The sequence below is a fragment of the Neoarius graeffei genome, chromosome 10 (genome assembly GCF_027579695.1).
Source record: "Neoarius graeffei isolate fNeoGra1 chromosome 10, fNeoGra1.pri, whole genome shotgun sequence".
In the NCBI taxonomy this organism is placed as follows: domain Eukaryota; kingdom Metazoa; phylum Chordata; class Actinopteri; order Siluriformes; family Ariidae; genus Neoarius; species Neoarius graeffei.
In genome coordinates this window covers 23,584,587-23,606,502 of record NC_083578.1, presented here as the reverse complement: position 1 = coordinate 23,606,502, position 21,916 = coordinate 23,584,587, and the positions used below count along the sequence as shown (strand labels likewise).

Below are 21,916 nucleotides of genomic sequence, written 5' to 3'. Positions count from 1 at the left end.
AAAGAGTGAGACAAGGTGACAGAGAGAGGGAAAGCATGATAAAAAGTCAGAGAGAGAGAGAGAGAGTCAGAGAGAGTGACAGAGATGGAAAGAGTGAGAGTCAGAGTGAGAGACAGAGGGAAAGAGTGAGAGTCAGAGTGAGTGACCGAGGTAAAGAGAGAGAGTCAGAAAGAGTAAGAGTTAGAGAGACAGAAAGTCAGAGAGGGAAAGGGTGAGAGTCAGAGAGAGAGAGAGTCAGAGAGAATGACAGAGAAAGGGAAAGAGTGAGAGTGTCAGAGAGAATGACAGAGTGAGAATCAGAGAGAGGGAAAGAGTGAGAGAGAGTCAGAGAATGACAGAGAGGGAGACAGGAGGATGGAGAGAGACAAAGAGAAGAAGTGAGGTACAGAGAGAGATAAACAGAGGGAGATCTTGCCATCTAGAATTACCAATTAAAACGCATTTTAGTGTCACTGGGGAGCCAAAACTTTCATCTCCACTCCAAATTGTTTCTCACGGGCTCGTTTTTAATAGCCTTTAGAGTCTTTTGAAATGCGCTTAACACAATCACGTCTAGCTCTTGAGAATTTTGTCCCACGGCTAATTTCAACACAGCTAATGTTGTTTGGCCAGCAAGATAATTAGCCAACGTGAACTTAGCATCCAGGAAGCTTAACTCACTGAGAGAACATGACACAGCTACAGAAATATACAGACTACATGGATACGGAGAAGCGGATGATATTAGGATTGTAACAAATGAGAACATCAGTCAGTATCAATCCCTATGAGCATCAGCAGCAGAGCACAAAATTCATTTACAGTGGAGTCGTAAATACAACATAGTCGATTGGATTCTGTCCTCAGATGAGTGCAGGTTCCTATATAACCATGAGCAAAACGAAGTATTTATGTAATGAAAGGCAAAAATCTAAGCAAGTAGACAAAAGTGTGCTGCAAAGTAAAAAAAAAATAATAAAATAAAAAAAATGTTTGGCTGGAAAATATCCCATGGTGCAGAGAGAATGCTGGCACAAATATGACAAGCTGAGAAACAGAAGGCTGTACTGGCATACGCTGCGAATGAGGCGTTCAAAAACGCCAGCCTTGCTGCTCTTACATATTGAGTGGGTGCATGCAGCTCTGGGTCAATATGATTACTTCAAAATATCATCAGGTGAAAACCCAAGGCACGCATCAGTACTATCCAGGAAATGTCGAACAAAACTCGCTGTCGCGGTACCTGTTTGTCTTCCAGATGTGCAGTGTGTCTGGGTCCGTGATTCCCCGTTTGTCAGCCTGCTCTTCTAGGAAATCGAAGAAATACTTCACGGCTAGTGGCGGCTTCTCAGGCGGGATGCTCAGGACAGCCTGGAAGAGGTCATCCAGGAACTTCTGAAGTGTCCCCTGTTAACGGTAATATCCAGCAAACGGGATGTAATTCACAGTCAGGCAAAATGTTAGCGTGCACACAGAGTGTAATCGTTTCTCCATATATAGGGTTAGTATCTCAAAATAGAAACTATAAACTCTTGGGATATAACAGTATCTCAGTATGGCTTAAGCATGACAATGGAATTTTAAAACGCACTGCCAGAACAAATGTTTTCAGAAGCCTGGAGGTGGTGCTTTATTATGGTTTAATCATTATTAGTGTCTGTGATGAAACACAAAATCACAGTATGACAATTAATAAGAAAAAGTATTCAACAAATCTTCCAAAAAATATCTAAATCTGTGTTGGATGATTTATTAACTGGCTGCTCTCAGATCCCAGTGCTTTATTAAAAGCAGGTGCTGTACGACAGTAATCCCATTAATCCTGGAGATTAAAGACTCGCACAGTTCTAGCGTCAGCTGAAAGACGCCATATGTCGTGTATATGTACAACTCCAATTCCAAAAAAGCAGAAATTGTTTTTAGAAATCATGGACTGGACCCACATCCTCCAGGCTAAAGAGTAGAGGAACCATCCGGCTTATCATCAGTGAACAGTTCAAAAACCAGCATCTGTGATAGTATGATGTGATGGTAGCATTAGTGCACCTGACATGGGTAGCTTGTGCATTTGGGAAGGTATCATTAATGCTGAATGATATATACACATTTCAGAGCAATATGCTGCCATCCAGACAAAATCTTTTTCAGGGAAGGCCTTCCTTCTTTCAGCAAGACAATGCCAAACCGCTTTCTGCACATATTAAAACTGCATGGCTCCGTAGTAAGAGTCCAGGTGCTAAACTGGCCTGCCTGCAGTCCAGACCTGTCTCCTATTTAAAACATTTAGTACATTATGAAGTGCAAAATACGACAAATGAGACCCTGAACTGTTGAGCAACTGAAACTGTATATCGGGCAAGAATGGGACAACATATCTCTTTCAGAACTACAGCGATTGGTCTCCTCAGTTCCCAAACTTTTACAGAGTGTTGTTAAAAGTAGATGTGATGCAACACAGTGGTAAACATGCCCCTGTCCCAACTTTTCTGAAACGTGTTGTTGACATCAAATTCAAAATGAGCATATATTTTTCGGAAAAAAACAAAACAATAAAATTTCTCAGTTTCAACATTTGATATGTAGTCTTTGTACTATTTTCAATTAAATATAAGCTTTCCATGATTTGCAAATCATCATATTCTGTTTTTATTTATGTTTTACACAGTGTCCCGACTTTTTTGGAATTGGGGTTGTATAAGTACCTGATCTGAGTGAGCGAGATCCTGGCCTTTTTAAATCTAATTAATAAGAATTATATTCAGAAATACTAAATGACTAAAAATACACAACATTTAACTAGCAGTGTGTTACGTATGTGATTCCAGCAAAGGTGATACATGTCTAAAGCAGGTTATACCACGCCACTGCTGAATTCTCAAATCTGATTGGTCGGAAGGTAGTAGTGGTGATGGTTTTCTGTAAAAGCAGCTCTGACACGTGCTCATTTTATTGTTTCTATGGTAACAGGGGTGTACGACGAGATTGAGTGATCCACATTCACTGGATCTTGTGAAACAGGGCATTTTTATTTTTTGCCAATTCGATGAATAAAAACTTGATATTAAAAAACGTCCGACAAAATTGTTTCCACTTAGTATGTAAACAAACCGGCGAAATGACAGTAGCAATTTATGAAAAATACTATCATTAATAATTCTTGAAAAATAAAAAAGAGCCGTTCTTACCATCAAATACTTTCATTCCATATTTTGTTGCTTTTTTGTATTTTTTGGGGGGGACCGAGAAGAAGTGATTTTTGTTGAACTGCTCATTACGGCTTAATTAGTCCATAACTTCATAAATAATTATAATGAAGCAAATCTGGGTAGAAGTTACATGCACCCTAGGTTCCCCTACCTTCATGCTAGAAAGAATCAAAATCAGTGAAGAATTGAGGGAGAAGAAGCGATTTGTGTAGAAACTGCTCGTTAGGGCTTAATTAGTCCATCTCTTCATTATTAATTCCAATTATGCAAATTTCTGTAGAAGCTATATGCACCGCAGGCAGACCTACCTTTCTGCCAAAAAGAATAAAAATCAGTGAAGAATTGAGAGAGAAGAAGCGATTTTCGTGAAATGTGGACGACGACGCTGGACGGACGACACATGATGGCAAGAGCTCATCACGTGTCGGCTGGATGAGCTAATAACCATCTGTGGGATATTAACAGTACTTTGTGTCAGGCTGCATCTCACCACTGTTGATTATTTTCCTATAACAGTACACCCTGATAAGTTTTATTCCTTACATAACCTACTTTTGAAAAGGTATCTGTAGAGAAAGAGAACAAGTGTATATTATATCTGATGAGCGAGATTTAGTAAATATTTCGAGGAAAACCTGAAACTGTTGAGATTATACTCCGAAGGTGTCATATCTTTCCAGTCTTACCTTAGTGGAGAGCAGGCGGGTCAGATAAATCTCAGGCAGCACCTTCTTCCTGTGACTGTGCCTATGAGATTTCTTAGTCTCCATGAGCTCATCGTGGGGTAGAACCTGCACCGATTACATCATCATAAAGCACTGTTTCCAAAAAAAAAATTTATATATATCATGGGCGATTGGTCTAAGACAACGAGGGAGGCTCAGCCTCCTCTAAAAATGACGAACATCATGTAGGATGAATTGCGCTAGGCTTATGTTATAGCCGACCTTATAACATTGCTATTTCAGATCATAGAAATATATGTGCTCAACCCAACTACAGTGCGAAATCATTCCGTTATAACTTTCCCCAGTTCGCCTAATGTGTGCGTGAGTTTTTCCCCCTCGTGACAACGCGATGCAGCCCAGCCTCAGTGGACTTCAATGGCATTTGGGAGCGATGCGCTTTTCAATCTCAAAATGCAAGACGGTTATTGGACAAATACTGCGAAAACGCCCACCCACGGACTCCCAGCCTCACAGTGGGAGGGACATGGCAGTTTCCGCGAGGAGACTGGTGATTGGTGAAAGCGGCCGGATATTTTCTTTGATTGACAGCTCGTTTCAAATATAGACAGGCAGCGGTGAATTTCAGTTCAGTCCCATGCGGATTCGCAAGTGCTGTGGTGTATTGTAAGAGATCAGCTTACATTTCGATTTCATTCATTACATACGGTTTCTACCAGCTTTTTTAGTTTGTATATATTTTCATTGTAAATAAAGTGTAAATATAGTGTTGTCAAGTTTGCTATCTTAGTTCCAGAAATTTCGTTTATTTGAGTGACTGAACTTGAACTTGAGGGGGCTAGTCAGCTAGCAAGAAAGCTGCGCACGGATGCCAAGCATTGCTGATTTAATTTTGGCGAAGCCATTTGCCAGTCTTCCTTTCGAGGAAAAAATTTAAATTAAAGAGCAGGGTAGACCAACGCCTCAAATTGACTTGGTGAAAAAGGTAGGGAATAATACTCGTTCCTTTCAGCTCTCCTGGTACGAGAAAGTGAATTGGCTAACAGCAAGTGACCCACATCAACAACAGTAAATAGGCTACTTTAGTAATATGTCATGGATGGACCAAAAATATAGAATCTATTTAAAATGTTTATGCTGAGTATATTATATTGGAATATATATTTCTCTGGATATGAATTAAACACAGCTACAATTTAGAAAACATTTTTAAACAAAAACACAGCCGAGAACATTTCACACTACAGACCTGGATTAAAAGTGAGGGTTATCAAAATTGTCAATAAAACATTTCTCAGTCAAATTAAGTAAAATATAGGGAAAGTGTCATTGAATGAAATGTTTGGCTCCCCAAGGTCAGTGCTTGTGCCTATTCCAGAACACTCTGCTGTTACTGCTGAGGTTCCTGACAAAGAGCTGCTTTCAATAATGATCAATTTTTAAACAACATGCCACAATTTTAAAATATAAAATGTTAAAATATACCCCCCCAACACCACCATCATGTATATTGGACAGTAGGCTAATGGGCCAAAAGAACCTGTTATTTCACAGTTTGTGACCCTGCCAACAATCAGCCAGATCAGAGGCAAGAGTATGGGCAAAATTGATGTGTTTTCTTTTTTCTTTTAAAATCTGTTAATATCGTAACCGACCAGCCTCCCCTGTTTGAAAGACTACCAGCCGCCACTGATATATATATATATATATATATATATATATATATATATATATATATATATATATTGCATGCGATGAATTACACTGGGGAACAATTTGAAAAAAAATTCTGTTGAGTTAGATTTTTATGCTGATTAAAACTAAAATTGGCGTGCTGATTCCAAAATTGCAGTCAGTTTCTTTCTAGCACATCAAGTTTTTTCTCCACAGCTTACCCTCCAGATAAGCAAAATTCCACTGATTAGCTGTAGTAAGACTATTTGAAGGTTATGGAAGAACGTTATCAGGGTAGATGGGATGTACATATAATGGCTGACTATTGTTGGAGCATCAAACGCGATAGTCCTCAAGTTGAACACTCCAGAAAGAGCTATAAACGTAAATTTTTAACTTAACTACTTGCACACAATTATAATTACAGTAGCCATATCCTTTGTAAAAACATAATAGTGTTAAATAAATATTGCAGTCATGCCTGTTTCTGTCATATTTCATTGTATGTCAATATTTGTAAATTTTTATAAAACAAGCACATATCTGTTAAGTACAGTATTTTTCATATTTTTTAAGAAAACGGGGATCCTATAGTTCAAAAACTTGATGTGATAGAGAAAAACTGAGATCAGTTTTGGATTCCGCACCCAAAAATTAGTTAAAAACAGCTGTCAGACCTAACTCAACAAAAATTGTGTTCCCCAGTATTATATGTGTTAAAGACCAGCAAGGTCTGAATAACAACGAATAATCGAAGTGCTGAATGTTTATAGCTGTTTAATGAACACTAAACCTCAGTGAAAGGAAATGCACACACAGGAAAGTTTCAGCAAAGAATAAACAGAACTTTGGGGCGCTTTTTTTTTTTCTTCTTTCGCCTGCAGCCAACGCATCTGCAACTAATTCGTGTTGTCAGGTTAATTTTGTGAATTTAGTTTTACAGACGGATTACATTAGCCAAAGCATTGTGTACCATGCCTCATTCTCTCTCGCTGCTTGTCATTGCTCTGAAGATTGTACATACACTGCAATTTCTCCAGACATGGGGAAAAGCCTACATAATCATCCACAGACCTCAAGTTTGTGTGTGCGTGTGTCCATGAAAGAGAAACACACACTTACCAAATGAACATACTTCTCCGTGTCCAAGTCTTTAGCTGCATTGAAAAATGAACAATTACTCAGTAAAGCAGACATCAGTCATTGAGCCAAAGGTAAAAAAAAATTGAAATGACAGAATAATTAAAAGAGAGAATTGCAAAATGCTACTCTGACCGAAAGGTTAATGAGAGAAAACCCGAGAAGTAGTGAGCGTGTATGTTTGTGTGGAAGTGTGTGTGAGCAAGGTCAGGAGAGGAGACACTCTGATTGGTAGTGGAGCCAGCTTAATGAGCTTTAGGATCTCACCGTGATTACAAAAGATATTAGCCTTCTCTGGTATACAAACACGTCCTAACAAGAGCACATACTGTACTGACCCTCATTATGAGGCATGTCTGTGTGAGAGAAGGTGATTTATATTAACGCGTGTACTTGGGCTTTAGTTAACTGCATTACAATTTGAGTTACTGAAAACATTTAACACTCAGATGCTAAAAGATATCATGAGGCAACTTCAAGGTTTCAGCATGCACACCCAAACAGGCTGCGTACGAACAAACTATTTTGTAAATCGTTCGCGTGAGCATTCACGCAAGAAATTTGGTCGTCGTGAAAAGCTAGTTAGTTCGGACAAATGTTCAGGTTCATCCAGAGCTCACGAGATCGTGTGAATACTTATGGAGACTCAACCACAGTGGATATGCTTTAAATCATATATTTGCTGAGTCATTAACAGAATTACGTTTGAACAACTTTTTATATTAATTGCACACACACACATGCTGTAAAATTCAGATATTTCATATCATTCTAGCCACAGTCACTGGATATGAGCGATCGCACACTCTGATTGGCTACTACTAGGATATCAGCTCATATACCATGAGTAGAGAAAAACAAAATGGCGACGCGTGTTGCTGAACCAACCGAGGATGAAATAAAAACTCTACTTGAAAACAAAACCCCCACAAAAAACACACACACAAAAAAAGCAACAAAATATGGAATAAAAGTATTTGATGGTAAGAACGTATCTATTTTTTTTTCAAGAATTATTATTTTAGCATTTTTCACAAATTGCTCCTCTCATTTCGCCGGTGTTTCCATTCTTCATCTTTAAGCATTAAAGTTTGTTGATTATTTTTTTTAGACTGGTTCAAAAGCTCAAAGAAGTTTGAAAATTACACAACTGAAATGTCTAAGGAAAAATTCAATAAACGTCTAAATCTATTTGGTGTGACAGCAAGACGGCACTTTCTACCATAAAACAACACTAAAGACAATTCGTCCTGCCATCGATAGATTTATAAGAAGTCCGCCAAAGTGGAAATGAGTTTGTCGGACGTTTTGTATAAAGTTTTTATTTATCGAATTTGCTAAAAAGAAAAATGCTCTAGCCAACTCGGTGCTACGTGCCTCATCGGCTATCAGTTCATGTACGGCTCGATTTTGTGGAATAATTGTTAATTATTTGACAAATCCAGGAATGAAAGCAAATAAGACAATCTATTCATTTCGGCACCCTATAAAAGAAGGAAGAGTTAGAGTGCAGCTATATTAGCTGACACGCTGCAGTGGCCGAGCTGCATTACTGGAGGAATTACGAGGCACTATTTATTCATTTAGTCATCTGTTTTTCCCATTTTTGTGGGCGTCACTATATGTAAATCAGCTGTACCATAAAACATACTTGGTACTTTACTGGGAATTGACATTAATCAACATACACATACGAGTAGGAAGGAAATGGGCATTACTGAAACATCTGGCAAGATTTTTTAGTTAGGTTTGGCCTACAAAAACAATTACACACAACTCTACTAAATAATCCTTAAATTTACTTCAAAAATTTCAGTGATTTTGTGTTTGTGTGCCCCCCCCCCCCCCCCCCCCCCCCCCCGATTCCTGAGATACACCCAGAAATAATTCACACAAGCCGTATTCTGAATTTCCTATTTTCTGTAAAAGCTTACTACAAAGGCTGTAATTAAAGGATGCTGTAGCACCTATGCTTTCGGTTTTAGGACTACATCTGTCACTTTTAGAACACATACAGTTTGTTTTTCATTTCAAGGAAATGCGCATTTTGTTTTGATCAACTTCTATTAGATCATTAAAGCTAGACTGCCTTTCAGATTTTTCAAGTATAGGTCATAAAAAGAATTTTCCCAACACCCAATTATTTTTGTTTAGTGGACCAAAAGCTACTGAATTCGAATCACAGACTTTCGATTTTATTATTATTTTTTAAAATAGAACAATTAATGAATTTAAGGCCACATGGCCCTAAATTCTCCACTATTTTTTTCCTGCTTCACCATGACCCAATTCACAATACTACGTCATGCATGACGTGGTGGGCTTTCCCTGTTCTCACAAGGCATTGTGGGACTCAAATTTGAAACCGGAGAGAAAAATGGAGGATGTAAGTGTGCGAATGAAACGTGAAAGACCGACTACAGTAACAGAAAGCGAGAAGAAAAGATGCTATGTTATATACGAAGGAAAGGAAACGCAGGACCAAGCTAATAAATATCGGCGCTCAGCGAGCACCTCGGTGTGATCAACTGTTCGTTTAGCGACAGAATGATGGAACTGTCAGTGCACGCTCAAAGGTAAACCTGTGCATGCACAGTACACGGACTTCCTCTATCTGCTTGACTGCGCGAAGCGAGCGATTTCATGCACATTATTTGCTTAGGAATCCCCTCAAATTAAATAACTTCCCAGCCACAGAATGACCTGATATTTTGTGACATATTACAAGAATAAGCATATCACAATGACACAATTTCAGAGGGAACTAAATTTCACCAATTTTTATGAAATCGAAAGGCCGTCTAGCTCTAAGCCTTTCATTCCTTTCATAAGTGTCCACACTTACAGGTAGTGGATATAAGGCTGTGTGTATATATAGATATTCTCTCCACATTCACTGGATATGAGCAATCGCGAACTCTGATTGGCTACTCTACTACTAGGCTATCAGCTCATATATCACGAGTAGAGAAAAACAAAATGGCAGAACGTGTTGCTGAACCAACCGAGGATGAAATAAAAACTCTACTTGAAAAGTCTGAAGCTTAAATTTTCAATAAAATGTGTTGTCCTTGACTGACTGTTGATGTAAATCTTGTCGAATTTGAATATTTTACTACGCATGTAAAAAATATTCTAATAAAAATTTTAAATCTGTCTGTGTCTCTCAGAGTATATCTCTACAAACTCTTTCTCCAAAATCCCAAATTAAATAATAAATACATGTTTTGTACCTGACTCCAATGAAAACTTTTTTTTTTTTTTTAATTCAAAGTGGCATAATTTTTTCATGACAAGAATCGGCTTTGTTCAAAAAAAAAAAGGGGGGAGAGTATCTCATCTCATCTCATTATCTCTAGCTGCTTTATCCTGTTCTACAGGGTCGCAGGCGAGCTGGAGCCTATCCCAGCTGACTACGGGCGAAAGGCGGGGTACACCCTGGACAAGTCGCCAGGTCATCACAGGGCTGACACATAGACACAGACAACCATTCACACTCACATTCACTTTAGAGTCACCAGTTAACCTAACCTGCATGTCTTTGGACTGTGGGGGAAACCGGAGCACCCGGAGGAAACCCACGCGGACACGGGGAGAACATGCAAACTCCGCACAGAAAGACCCTCGCTGGCCACAGGGCTCGAACCCGGACCTTCTTGCTGTGAGGCGACAGCGCTAACCACTACACCACCGTGCCGGCCCGGGAGGGAGTATTTTCTAGAATTTTATTCACTTAATATTCATTGTGATTCAGAAAAGAAGTCAAACTTCACGACGTGCATTTTTAAGTCATAGAAAACCATCTCAAGAAACGTGATATGTTATTTTTAAATGATTTATGCATGAACAGGTTCCAAGTCAACCATCAGAGAGCACTATCAATACGATGAAAAGTATTAGAAGAGTGAAATTAGTTCTGACATCTATAATTAAAATACATTGACTAACATTTTTCATGATGGCTGAAGATGGTACGTTTTAAAAGCAACAAGTGGTTATGCTGGAAAAAAAAACCCCAAAACAAACAAGTAGGCTATAGAACTAAACCTAGACACATGAATTTGCATAAGGAGTTGCTTTATAATTGCATCGGGGAACAGTGAATGGAAATTGAATTGGAATTGAATCGTGAGTTGCCTAATGATTCCCATCCTAGCCGTCATGCGTAATGTAGCATAAATAAGAGACAGATCTCTGTCTGCAAAAGCAGGTAAAGGAAAATTTAATATGCGAGTCAGAAGAGCGCATCCATCCTACTGAGCCTGACACATACACGCACACACACAGAGTCATGGTCATTACCTCTGCCCAGTGTGTTCTCTCTCTTGTCTTTCATGCTCATGGCCAGCGATGCCCCCTCAGGGATCTGTAAGGAGCGAGAGTTTAAAGGTCAGAGTTCAGGAGGTTCAAAAGTATTGCGCTCCACTCAAGAGGAGCAAAAGCACTCATTAAGTGGAAGAAGTTTACATACTGTGTAATGAGTTAGGCAGCCTTTTCACTGAGCCGAGACTACTGCACGCATGGACACACACCACACGCACACACTTCACAGCTCATTCCCTGTGGCACCTCGCGAGCTAAACAGTCACGCTGCTAACAGCGGAAGGGTCATGACTGTTTGCACACACATTCCGTCTCATTCCCTTTCTCCCCGTGGTCTGTTTCGTCTTGCTTCACGCTGGGACACAGTTTAAGAAAAGGGAACGTGGGGTGGGGTGGGGGGAAGACACGCACCTGGTAATGAAACACAGTGTTGAGCTTCTTCCTGCCGTCCTCCATTATAGAGGTGTTATCCAGATCCTGAAGTATTCGGCTGCTGCAGCCTCCACCGGGAAACCATTCTGCCGAGCGAAACAGGAAGTCAGATCATCATCATCGATCTCGAATATGGTTGTCAAATTTTTTTTAATATAACATAAATCCTAACTGTAAACTCACTGATAAGTCTAACCCTAATTTGAAACACAATCCTAACATCCCAGACTGCAGATGTTTTCGACCAAATTACCGGTCAAGTAAGGGGCGAGTAAATTGTGTGCCAAAAGTGGGCCAGCTGTAAGCAACAGCAGTTTAAAATTTGCTTGACATTTGAAATCTGGGCCAAAAATGTCCCAAACGCAAGCGACCATATATATATATAAAGACTGCGCGGCATTTCAATTCTGGGCCAAAAGTGACCCAATTGTAAGTTCTGTACTAAGTTACGGCATCCTGAGGGTTAGTTTGTTATGGTGTTCTGGTTGGATTGGGATAAATTAGTCACTGTCATTCCACAGCCATATGAGGGCCAGATGGAAATGTTAAGCATGGGCTCATTTGCTGTCGGGAATATCCCCATTACTCTAATCTTCTATCATATTATCACCCTGCTCTGCCTTGCAGAAGTATTCACCCCCGACTTGAACTTTGTCCACATTTTGTAGTCTTAGAGCCTGGAACTGGACTGGATTTAATTGGGATTCGATGTCTCAAATCTACACAGAATAACCCAAAGCAGTGATAGTCAAATAAAGCTTGAAATGTTATTGCACAAATTAAAAATTCAAAAGGTGTAGTTGCATAAGTTTTCATCCATTTCCCATCAGAAGTCGCATAATTAGCTAAATGGTTCATTCTGTAATGAACAGATGTATTTACAACCCCACTCTGTAAATGTTTGGGAACTGAGGAGACCAATTGCTGTAGTTCTGAAAGAGAAATGTTGTCCCATTCTTGCCTGATATACAATTTCAGTTGCTCAACAGTTTGGGGTCTCCTTTGTCATATTCAGTGTTTCATAATGCGCTAAATGTTTTAAATAGGAGACAGGTCTGGACTGCAAGCAGGCCAGTTTAGCACCTGGACTCTTTACTACGGAGCCATGCAGTTTTAATATGTGCAGAAAGCGGTTTGGCATTGTCTTGCTGAAAGAAGGAAGGCCTTCCCTGAAAAAGATTTTGTCTGGATGGCAGCATATTGCTCTGAAACGTGTATATATCATTCAGCTTTAATGATGCCTTCCCAGATGTCCAAGCTACCCATGTCAGGTGCACTAATGCACCCTCATACCATCACAGATGCTGGCTTTTGAACTGTTCACTGATAACAAGCCGGATGGTCCCTCTCCTCTTTAGCCTGGAGGACGTGGGGTCCATGATTTCTAAAAAGAATTTCTACTTTTGATTCGTCAGACCTTGGGACAATTTTCCCCTTCACCTCAGTCCATCGTAAAAGAGCTCGGGCCCAGAGAAGGTGGCAGTGTTTCTGGATATTGTTTATATCTGGTTTTAACTTGCATTTGTGGATGCAGTAATGAACTGTTTTCACAGACGATGGTTTTCTGAAGTGTTCCTGAGCTCATACAGTGATTTCCACTCCAGACACATGTCTGCTTTTAATGCAGTGTCACCTGAGGGCCTGAAGATCACAGGCATCCAATGTCAGTTTTCAGCCTTGTCTCTTGCATACAGAGATTTCTCCAGATTCTCTGAATCTTTTAATGATATTATGTACCATAGATGATGTGATCCCCAAATTCTTTGTAATTTTACATTGAGGAACGTTATTCTTAAATTGCTGCACTGTTTGCCCACGCAGTCTCTCTCAGAGCGGTGAACCCCTCCCCATCTTTACTTCTGAGAGACTCCGCCTCTCTGGGATGCTCTTTTTATACCCAATCATGTTACTGACCTGTTGTAAATTAACCAACTTAGGGTTTTTTTGTATTACACAACTTTTTCAGTCTTATGTTGCACCTCTCCCAACTTTTCTGAAATGTGTCACTGACATGAAATTCAAAATGAGCATTTTTCAAAAAACAATAACATTTCTCAGTTTCAGATATTTTGTCTTTGTACTATTTTCCATGTAATATCAGGTTTACATGAATTGCAAATCTTAAATTTTGTTTTTATTTATGTTTTACACAGTGTCCCAACTTTTTGGGACTCGGGGGTGTATATTGAGATCATGTGACACATTAAATACCCACAAGTCAACTCCACTCAACTAATGTGAACCATTGACTAGAAGGCTTAAAAGACTCTGAAAAGACTCTTTTCTTGCAGGGTCACTATTTGCAAGATTGCAACTAGATTCCTTTTGAGAGAGCTTCCTGTACCTGCTTTGCTGCTTCCTGTTTGGTGCTGGAGAGAGCTCATCTACTGGTTGTTGACAATGTCTACGTTACTATTTGCATGAACCAAGACTAAAAACTTATAACATTAAATACAGTTGATTTTACTGGAACATCAAGACGAGAAAAAGACTAACTTAAGATAGCTACCCTGACCACCTTATACCAAACAATCGAGATCTCCACAGTGTGCCACAACTCTAGCAAAACTCATGATTTTATTCTGAATTTGGAGATTTATCTGCGACAGTGAAATCGCTTGAAAAGTCATTTGGTGTAAGGCTGGCATAACTATGTTATTTCTGATGCCAACTGTTTGCACCATCACGAGGCAATAGGGGTGAATACTTACCCAATCACAACTTTTACATTTTTTTTATCTTTTACAAATGATTGTGCAAATTATTTTGAGTTTTCTTCCCACTTTGATATTATGGGATATTTTGTATACGTTCATGACCTAAAATCCCAATTAAGTCTGTTTCAGTTCCAGGGTGTAACACACTATAAAATGGCTAAAAGTTCAAGTGGGTGAATACTTGTGCAAGGCACATATGCATGGTCACATCTACAGTGGTGCTTGAAAGTTTGTGAACCCTTTAGAATTTTCTATATTCCTGCATAAATATGACCTAAAACATCAACAGAGTTTCACACAAGTCTTAAAAGTAGATAAAGAGAACCCAGTTAAACAAATGAGACAAAAATATTATACTTGCTCATTTATTTATTGAGGAAAATGATCCAATATTACATATCTGTGAGTGGCAAAAGTATGTGAACCTTTGCTTTCAGTATCTGGTGTGACCCCCTTGTGCAGCAATAACTGCAACTAAACGTTTCCGGTAACTGTTGATCAGTCCTGCACACCGGCTTGGAGGAATTTTAGCCCATTCCTCTGGACAGAACAGCTTCAACTCTGGGATGTTGGTGGGTTTCCTCACATGAACTGCTCGCTTCAGGTCCTTCCACAACATTCGATTGGATTAAGGTCAGGACTTTGACTTGGCCATTCCAAAACATTAACTTTATTCTTCTTTAACCATTCTTTGGTAGAACGACTTGTGTGCTTAGGGTCATTGTCTTGCTGCATGACCCACCTTCTCTTGAGATTCAGTTCATGGACAGATGTCCTGACATTTTCCTTTAGAATTCACTGGTATAATTCAGAATTCATTGCTCCATCAATGATGGCAAGCCGTCCTGGCCCAGATGCAGCAAAACAGGCCCAAACCATGATACTACCACCACCATGTTTCACAGATGGGATAAGGTTCTTATGCTGGAACGCAGTGTTTTCCTTTCTCCAAACATAACGCTTCTCATTTAAACCAAAAAGTTCTATTTTGGTCTCATCCATCCACAAAACATACTTTTGCCACTCACAGATATGTAATATTGGATCATTTTCCTCAATAAATAAATGACCAAGTACAACCCCGATTCCAAAAAAGTTGGGACAAAGTACAAATTGTAAATAAAAACGGAATTCAATAATTTACAAATCTCAAAAACTGATATTGTATTCACAATAGAACATAGACAACATATCAAATGTCAAAAGTGAGACATTTTGAAATTTCATGCCAAATATTGGCTCATTTGAAATTTCATGACAGCAACACATCTCAAAAAAGTTGGGACAGGGGCAATAAGAGGCTGGAAAAGTTAAAGGTACAAAAAAGGAACAGCTGGAGGACCAGATTGCAACTCATTAGGTCAATTGGCAATAGGTCATTAACATGACTGGGTATAAAAAGAGCATCTTGGAGTGGCAGCGGCTCTCAGAAGTAAAGATGGGAAGAGGATCACCAATCCCCCTAATTCTGCGCTGACAAATAGTGCAGTAATATCAGAAAGGAGTTCAACAGTGTAAAATTGCAAAGAGTTTGAACATATCATCATCTACAGTGCATAATATCATCAAAAGATTCAGAGAATCTGGAAGAATCTCTGTGCATAAGGGTCAAGGCTGGAAAACCATAATGGGTGCCCGTGATCTTCGGGCCCTTAGACGGCACTGCATCACATACAGGCATGCTTCTGTATTGGAAATCACAAAATGGGCTCAGGAATATTTCCAGAGAACATTATCTGTGAACACAATTCACTGTGCCATCCGCCGTTGCCAGCTAAAACTCTATAGTTCAAAGAAGAAGCCGTATCTAAACATGATCCAGAAGCGCAGACGTCTTCTCTGGGCCAAGGCTCATTTAAAATGGACTGTGGCAAAGTGGAAAACTGTTCTGTGGTCAGACGAATCAAAATTTGAAGTTCTTTATGGAAATCAGGGACGCCGTGTCATTCGGACTAAAGAGGAGAAGGACAACCCAAGTTGTTATCAGCGCTCAGTTCAGAAGCCTGCATCTCTGATGGTATGGGGTTGCATTAGTGTGTGTGGCATGGGCAGCTTACACATCTGGAAAGACACCATCAATGCTGAAAGGTATATCCAGGTTCTAGAGCAACATATGCTCCCATCCAGATGACACCTCTTTCAGGGAAGACCTTGCATTTTCCAACATGACAATGCCAAACCACATACTGCATCAATTACAGCATCATGGCTGCGTAGAAGAAGGGTCCAGGTACTGAACTGGCCAGCCTGCAGTCCAGATCTTTCACCCATAGAAAACATTTGGCGCATCATAAAACGGAAGACACGACAAAAAAAAGACCTAAGACAGTTGAGCAACTAGAATCCTACATTAGACAAGAATGGGTTAACATTCCTATCCCTAAACTTGAGCAACTTGTCTCCTCAGTCCCCAGACGTTTACAGACTGTTGTAAAGAGAAAAGGGGATGTCTCACAGTGGGAAACTTGGCCTTGTCCCAACTTTTTTGAGATGTGGTGTTGTCATGAAATTTAAAATCACCTAATTTTTCTCTTTAAATGATACATTTTCTCAGTTTAAACATTTGATGTGTCATCTATGTTCTATTCTGAATAAAATATGGAATTTTTAAACTTCCACATCATTGCATTCCGTTTTTATTTACAATTTGTACTTTGTCCCAACTTTTTTGGAATTGGGGTTGTATAATATTTTTGTCTCATTTGTTTAACTGGGTTCTCTTGATCTACTTTTAGCACTTGTGTGAAAATATTTTGATGTTTTAGGTCATATTTATGCAGAAATATAGAAAATTGTAAAGGGTTCACAAACTTTCAAGCACCACTGTATGCGCAATAAAGTGGCTACTATAGGATTTGGCATCACCGCAGACTATTATTTCTCTGTATTTATGACTTCAATGTCTTAACGTGTCAAAGAATTTATTAACTGATAAACACATACGAGTCAGCCATGGTGCTCTGCAACTAATTGACTTTTTATTTATTTATTTATTTATTTTACCTAATTCGACATCCTCCTCTCGAGGCCACTGGGAGTAGGGCAGATTCTTATAGAAAGCTTCTAAAATCTTCTCCTTCACCTGACAGATGGTGTCTGTGTTCATCACACGCACACTCACTGAGTCCATCCCGAAGCCTTGGAACGACACGTTAATGTTCTGGAACACACACAAATGAGATTTCAGCAAAAATAAACATCATGGAAATTGCCTTTAAATCATCTGAAGGAATGCAACTGAGGAAGAAGTGACAGGAGAAGACTTCAGAATGGGATCTAATACAAGCCCAGTCTGTTAGTCAGCTACCCTCAAGTTATCTTATGCTATTGTGCAATTATTGTAATGAGCATCTTGGACAAAAAAGAAAACCCCAAAAAAGGCTTTCAGGCTGTCAGTAGATTATCAGTACTTAGCTTTAATGTTGAGCCAACGTTGCCATGTCTTTCAGCAACCTCATGGTAAAGCTACAACTGATGTGCCTTAAGGAATGTTCTGGATTTGCTGATCAACCTGCTTTCATGTGATGTTGTGACATCTGAAAGTCTTTTCAGGTTTTTAGAGCTCATTATGATAGTTGCACGATAACACGGCATGACTTAAGGCCTGCTATTCTGACAAGTTCATGATCAGACACAATGTGGTCTGTAATCAACAGACATGTCAGATATCATTTCGAAACACACCAGTGGTTTGGCTTCGATGTTCTCCCTCAGGAGCCACTCTTCATTCAGCGTGTATCTCGCCTTCCCTGTGATGGCGTCGATTGAGCCTTTGTTAATCTGCTGTTTGATTGCACACAGTAGCAGGAAGAAAGGCTCACCAACCGTCTCCTGAAAGACAACGTTATGAGAACATTTTACTAACATAATCAACAGTGGATTGAAAATCTTCAAACTGTTCAATTATACTTCGGAAATGTAACGTATTTGGAAGATGATTTGAATAAACGCATCTGTCAGTGAATAAGTTATAAATAAGGAATAAATGATGACCGGGTGGGCTGTTAAAGGAAAATAATAAATGACAGAGTGGTTACTGTTACCACCCTCATCGTGGTTATTTTACTATAACGGCACATCTCGGAGTGTTTTATTCCTCTTACACCACATCAATTTTACAATTTTAAATGTACTAAATAACATGCTGCACCTTTTATTCATTCATAATTACATTTAATATCGCAGAACGCCTGCAAGACAAGTCAGTTATTTTTATCACTTATTTTGATCACAGATATAAACAGTCATTCTTTTTTTAAAACCATCTCTTGAAAAGCTCAGTGCTAACGGCACAGGTTGGGCTACTGTTTGGAAAGTCGTGAGTTCAAATCCCAGAACCACCAAGGCTCACTGGTGGGCCTTTGAGTAAGATCCTTAACCTCAACTGCTCAATCCTATCCTCTCTCAAGTGTCCGTTGCTGTGAATAAAAGCATGAGGTAAATGTAATAAGATAAAAAAAAAAAAAAAACGCAGCTTCTCATGTTACGAAGAAACTGGAAAGCTGGAATTTCTTTGTCATGAAGAGTTGGAAAACTAATTGTTACCAAAACACTGATACTAGAAACTCCATAAAGGTTAAATAAATATCTCTTCAGAGAAAGCTTACTATTTTTATTTGTTAATAACATTTTTATTATTCGTCTTGGATTATGTCTAGTGCCCACCAAACAAGTCAGTGCTGCTGTTATTATGTGCTTATTGACTGACTGGGAGAGCCGGACGGGAAAATATTTGGCTTGAGGTCATGCCGTACGGACCAAGCGCAGCCAGGGCTATACAAATGACCAAGAGCCAAATATTTTCTCGTCTGGCCTGACCAAACTCAGTCACTAAGCATGTTATCAAATGACCTTTTTTTAACTAACATACGCAGTGGAAAATAATGAACGAAAAACGACTCAACTGAGAACAGGGAAAGTGAATTTTATTATCCAGATGATTTATCAGGCACAGATCTAATTGAAGAAGCTGAAATTGTCGAAGAAAATGAAAAAAAAGTGCTTTCGAGTGAAGAAATTCACTTGTTTATACAAGGACAACAACAAAAAAATCACCATAAAAAAACCTAAGCACGGCATGAACGTTTTCAAAAGATTTTTTGCTGACGTTAAGGAGGAAAGAGACATTACAGTCATCCCCTCTAAGGAGCTAGACAGCTTGCTATGGAGTTTCTATATGCAAGCGAAGAAAAAAGGAAATTTAGACTACGAACCTGATACTTTGTCTTCATTTTCGCAAAGTATTCAACGCCAGAGGCGGACAGTAATGAAGTACTTTTACTTGAGTACTGTATTTAAGTACACTTTGAGTATCTGTACTTTGCGTGAGTATAAATTTTTAAAACTTATGACTTTAACTTCACTACATTTGAAAGGCAAATATCGTACTTTTCACTCCACTACATTTCTGTTAAGGTCCTCATTACTCGTTACTATGAAGCGGCTTTGAAAGTGGATGGTTTTTTCTTTTCTAAAACATGATTGTTTTTTTCGCAGGTGACACTGAGACAGCCGATCAGTAATCACTAGGGTCACGTCACGTCCATAGACTGGATAAAATCAAGTTCAGTTATTTCTCAGCAGCGTTATTTGAACACAATCAGTTAATGGCAGAATGGAAGGAGGCGGTTCTTCTGGGGAATGCACACACACCCATGGCTATACCTCGAACCCATGTTTCAGTTTTCTGAAAGGATTAAAGATATGTTTCATTTTAAATGTTTGCTTTGTTTGAACCACATCACGGCCGACAAAAACTTGCCGTCCAACCTGCAGAAGCATATTGAGGTATATAAACATTATATTCCAAGATAAAGCTTGCAGTGAAGTTGTCTGTGCTTTTAGAGCTAGCAATAACATTGCAAACGTAGCTATGCAGTCTGGTTAGTCAAATGACTTTCTATGGATTTGCCCGCCAAGTTGCCGTAGCCTTGTCCACGGCTAACGTTTACACATAGCTAGTTAACTTGGACACTGCTAGTTAGCATGTAAAAACGGAGTTACGCGAACATGAATAACGTTAACTTATCTGAAGTGCTTTCAGAAATATGTTTTAGCATAATCTTGCCAAATAAACAGAACATAGAAATCTTTCTTTTCTAGTAACGTTAGCTACCCAATATGATTTCGAGTTTGAAAAGAGTTTGCTAACATGTCAGGTGGAGCTTCACTGACTAGCTAGCTTAACATTAAACCACCATGATAGCACAGCATGCGTTCATTTTGTGAATTCACATTTCTGTCTTTGGTAACGGCATTAGGTTTTGTAAGCGCTGTGGCAATAATACAACCATGCGTTGACAGAAAATGTACTTTTAATACTTAAGTATTTTTTAAAAGCAAGTACTTCAGTACTTTAACTTAAGTAAAAATTTGACTGGACAATTTTCACTTGTATCAGAGTCACATTTAACCAGTGGGATCTGTACTTTGACTTAAGTAATGAAGTTGGGTACTTTGTCCACCTCTGTTCAACGCTACCTTAACAACAACAGTAAAGCCCGGCGCACACGGACGACTCCTCATTGCAAGTGTATTGCGATTTTTGGACGCAAGTTTCCCCTCTCAGGTAGCTGCGTGTGCACATTATCTGCGACCAGTGGGCGGTTCAGGAAGGGGGATGCAAGTCACGTGGAAATCACATTACTTCGTGGGCAGGGGCTGGCTTAGCCTTTGGAGGTGATCGCGTCGTTACTGCAAAGACGCACACATGGCAATATCTCTGCAACAAGTCAGCAAGTGGCGGTTTTTTTTAATCGCAGAATATCAAGCATGTTTGATACCTGCGATCTGTCACAAGCAACAACAACAAAAAAATCGCTGCCACAAATATCCGCACATGAAGCAATTTTTCACTTGCGTCAAAAAGTTGCACGACCAAGCAACAGAAAATCGCTCATGTATGCCGGGGTTAAGATAAACATCCTGAACGACAAAGAATTTAAAAAGTCCAGGGAAGTCCTGAAGTCAAAGTGCAGGGACCTCAGAAAAAATAGAAACGGCAACAAACCAAATTCCACAGAAGCCTCGACTGGTGGAGATATTGATCATATTTTTGAAGAAAACAATTTCAAGAAAATTGTTAAAAATAAAATAATAATAAAATTCACTTTCACTGTGCTGAGTTGTGTCGCTTATTTTTCAAAGTAACAAGTCAGAGCACAATGGAAACAGTGGAAGAGAGGGAAATGGGACCGGGGACGCATACGGCTTTTTCCGGACCGGATTTAAAAAAATCTGTATCTGCCCAGTCATGTGACTTTTCCCAATGGTTTTATCAAGAGCATGTGCACGGGTCCGTATGGATCATATGATAAAGAATTTTATTCAAAACCTTCTGATTGATCAGAATTGAGAATTCAAAACGACCGTGGTATAAAACACAAATATGCAAATGGCAGAGCTGTGCTTGTAGCTAGGCGAGTGAAATACTAATATACAGAATGCTCAGCGATTTACATGATATTTTGTATAACCAGCCCTACATGCCTGGTTCATAGTTCTAGCTTTCTAAATAGATTATATTTAGATGCTTATCTAAAAGTTGTTTGTTGTGTTCTTCTTAAGAGCTTTAAATAGTTATGCTACAATGACCTGCATAGCGCTTGTATTGTTTCTGCCTACCGCTAGCGGCCTGCAATGGCTACTCATGTGTCACATTTTGGTCTTTGCTTTCTATGTTATTGATTCCTGTGTGGATTTCCCCAGTACACAAATACTGATGATGTCGTCAGTATTCTCAGTAACCTCGTGGTTCTCG

General features: G+C 39.2%; 1 protein-coding gene across 1 annotated transcript in view; it reads right to left on the bottom strand.

The window, feature by feature from the left end:
- plxnd1 (plexin D1) overlaps positions 1-21,916 on the bottom strand; it is a 212,713-nt gene that overhangs the window by 13,513 nt on the left and 177,284 nt on the right. The window contains exons 26-32 of the mRNA XM_060931569.1: positions 17,842-17,988; positions 17,161-17,317; positions 11,420-11,526; positions 10,988-11,051; positions 6,668-6,702; positions 3,872-3,976; positions 1,223-1,386 (exon numbers count right to left, since the gene is read on the bottom strand). Of these exons, the coding sequence (XP_060787552.1) occupies positions 1,223-1,386; positions 3,872-3,976; positions 6,668-6,702; positions 10,988-11,051; positions 11,420-11,526; positions 17,161-17,317; positions 17,842-17,988 (779 nt within the window). The remainder of the gene's footprint in view (positions 1-1,222; positions 1,387-3,871; positions 3,977-6,667; positions 6,703-10,987; positions 11,052-11,419; positions 11,527-17,160; positions 17,318-17,841; positions 17,989-21,916) is intronic.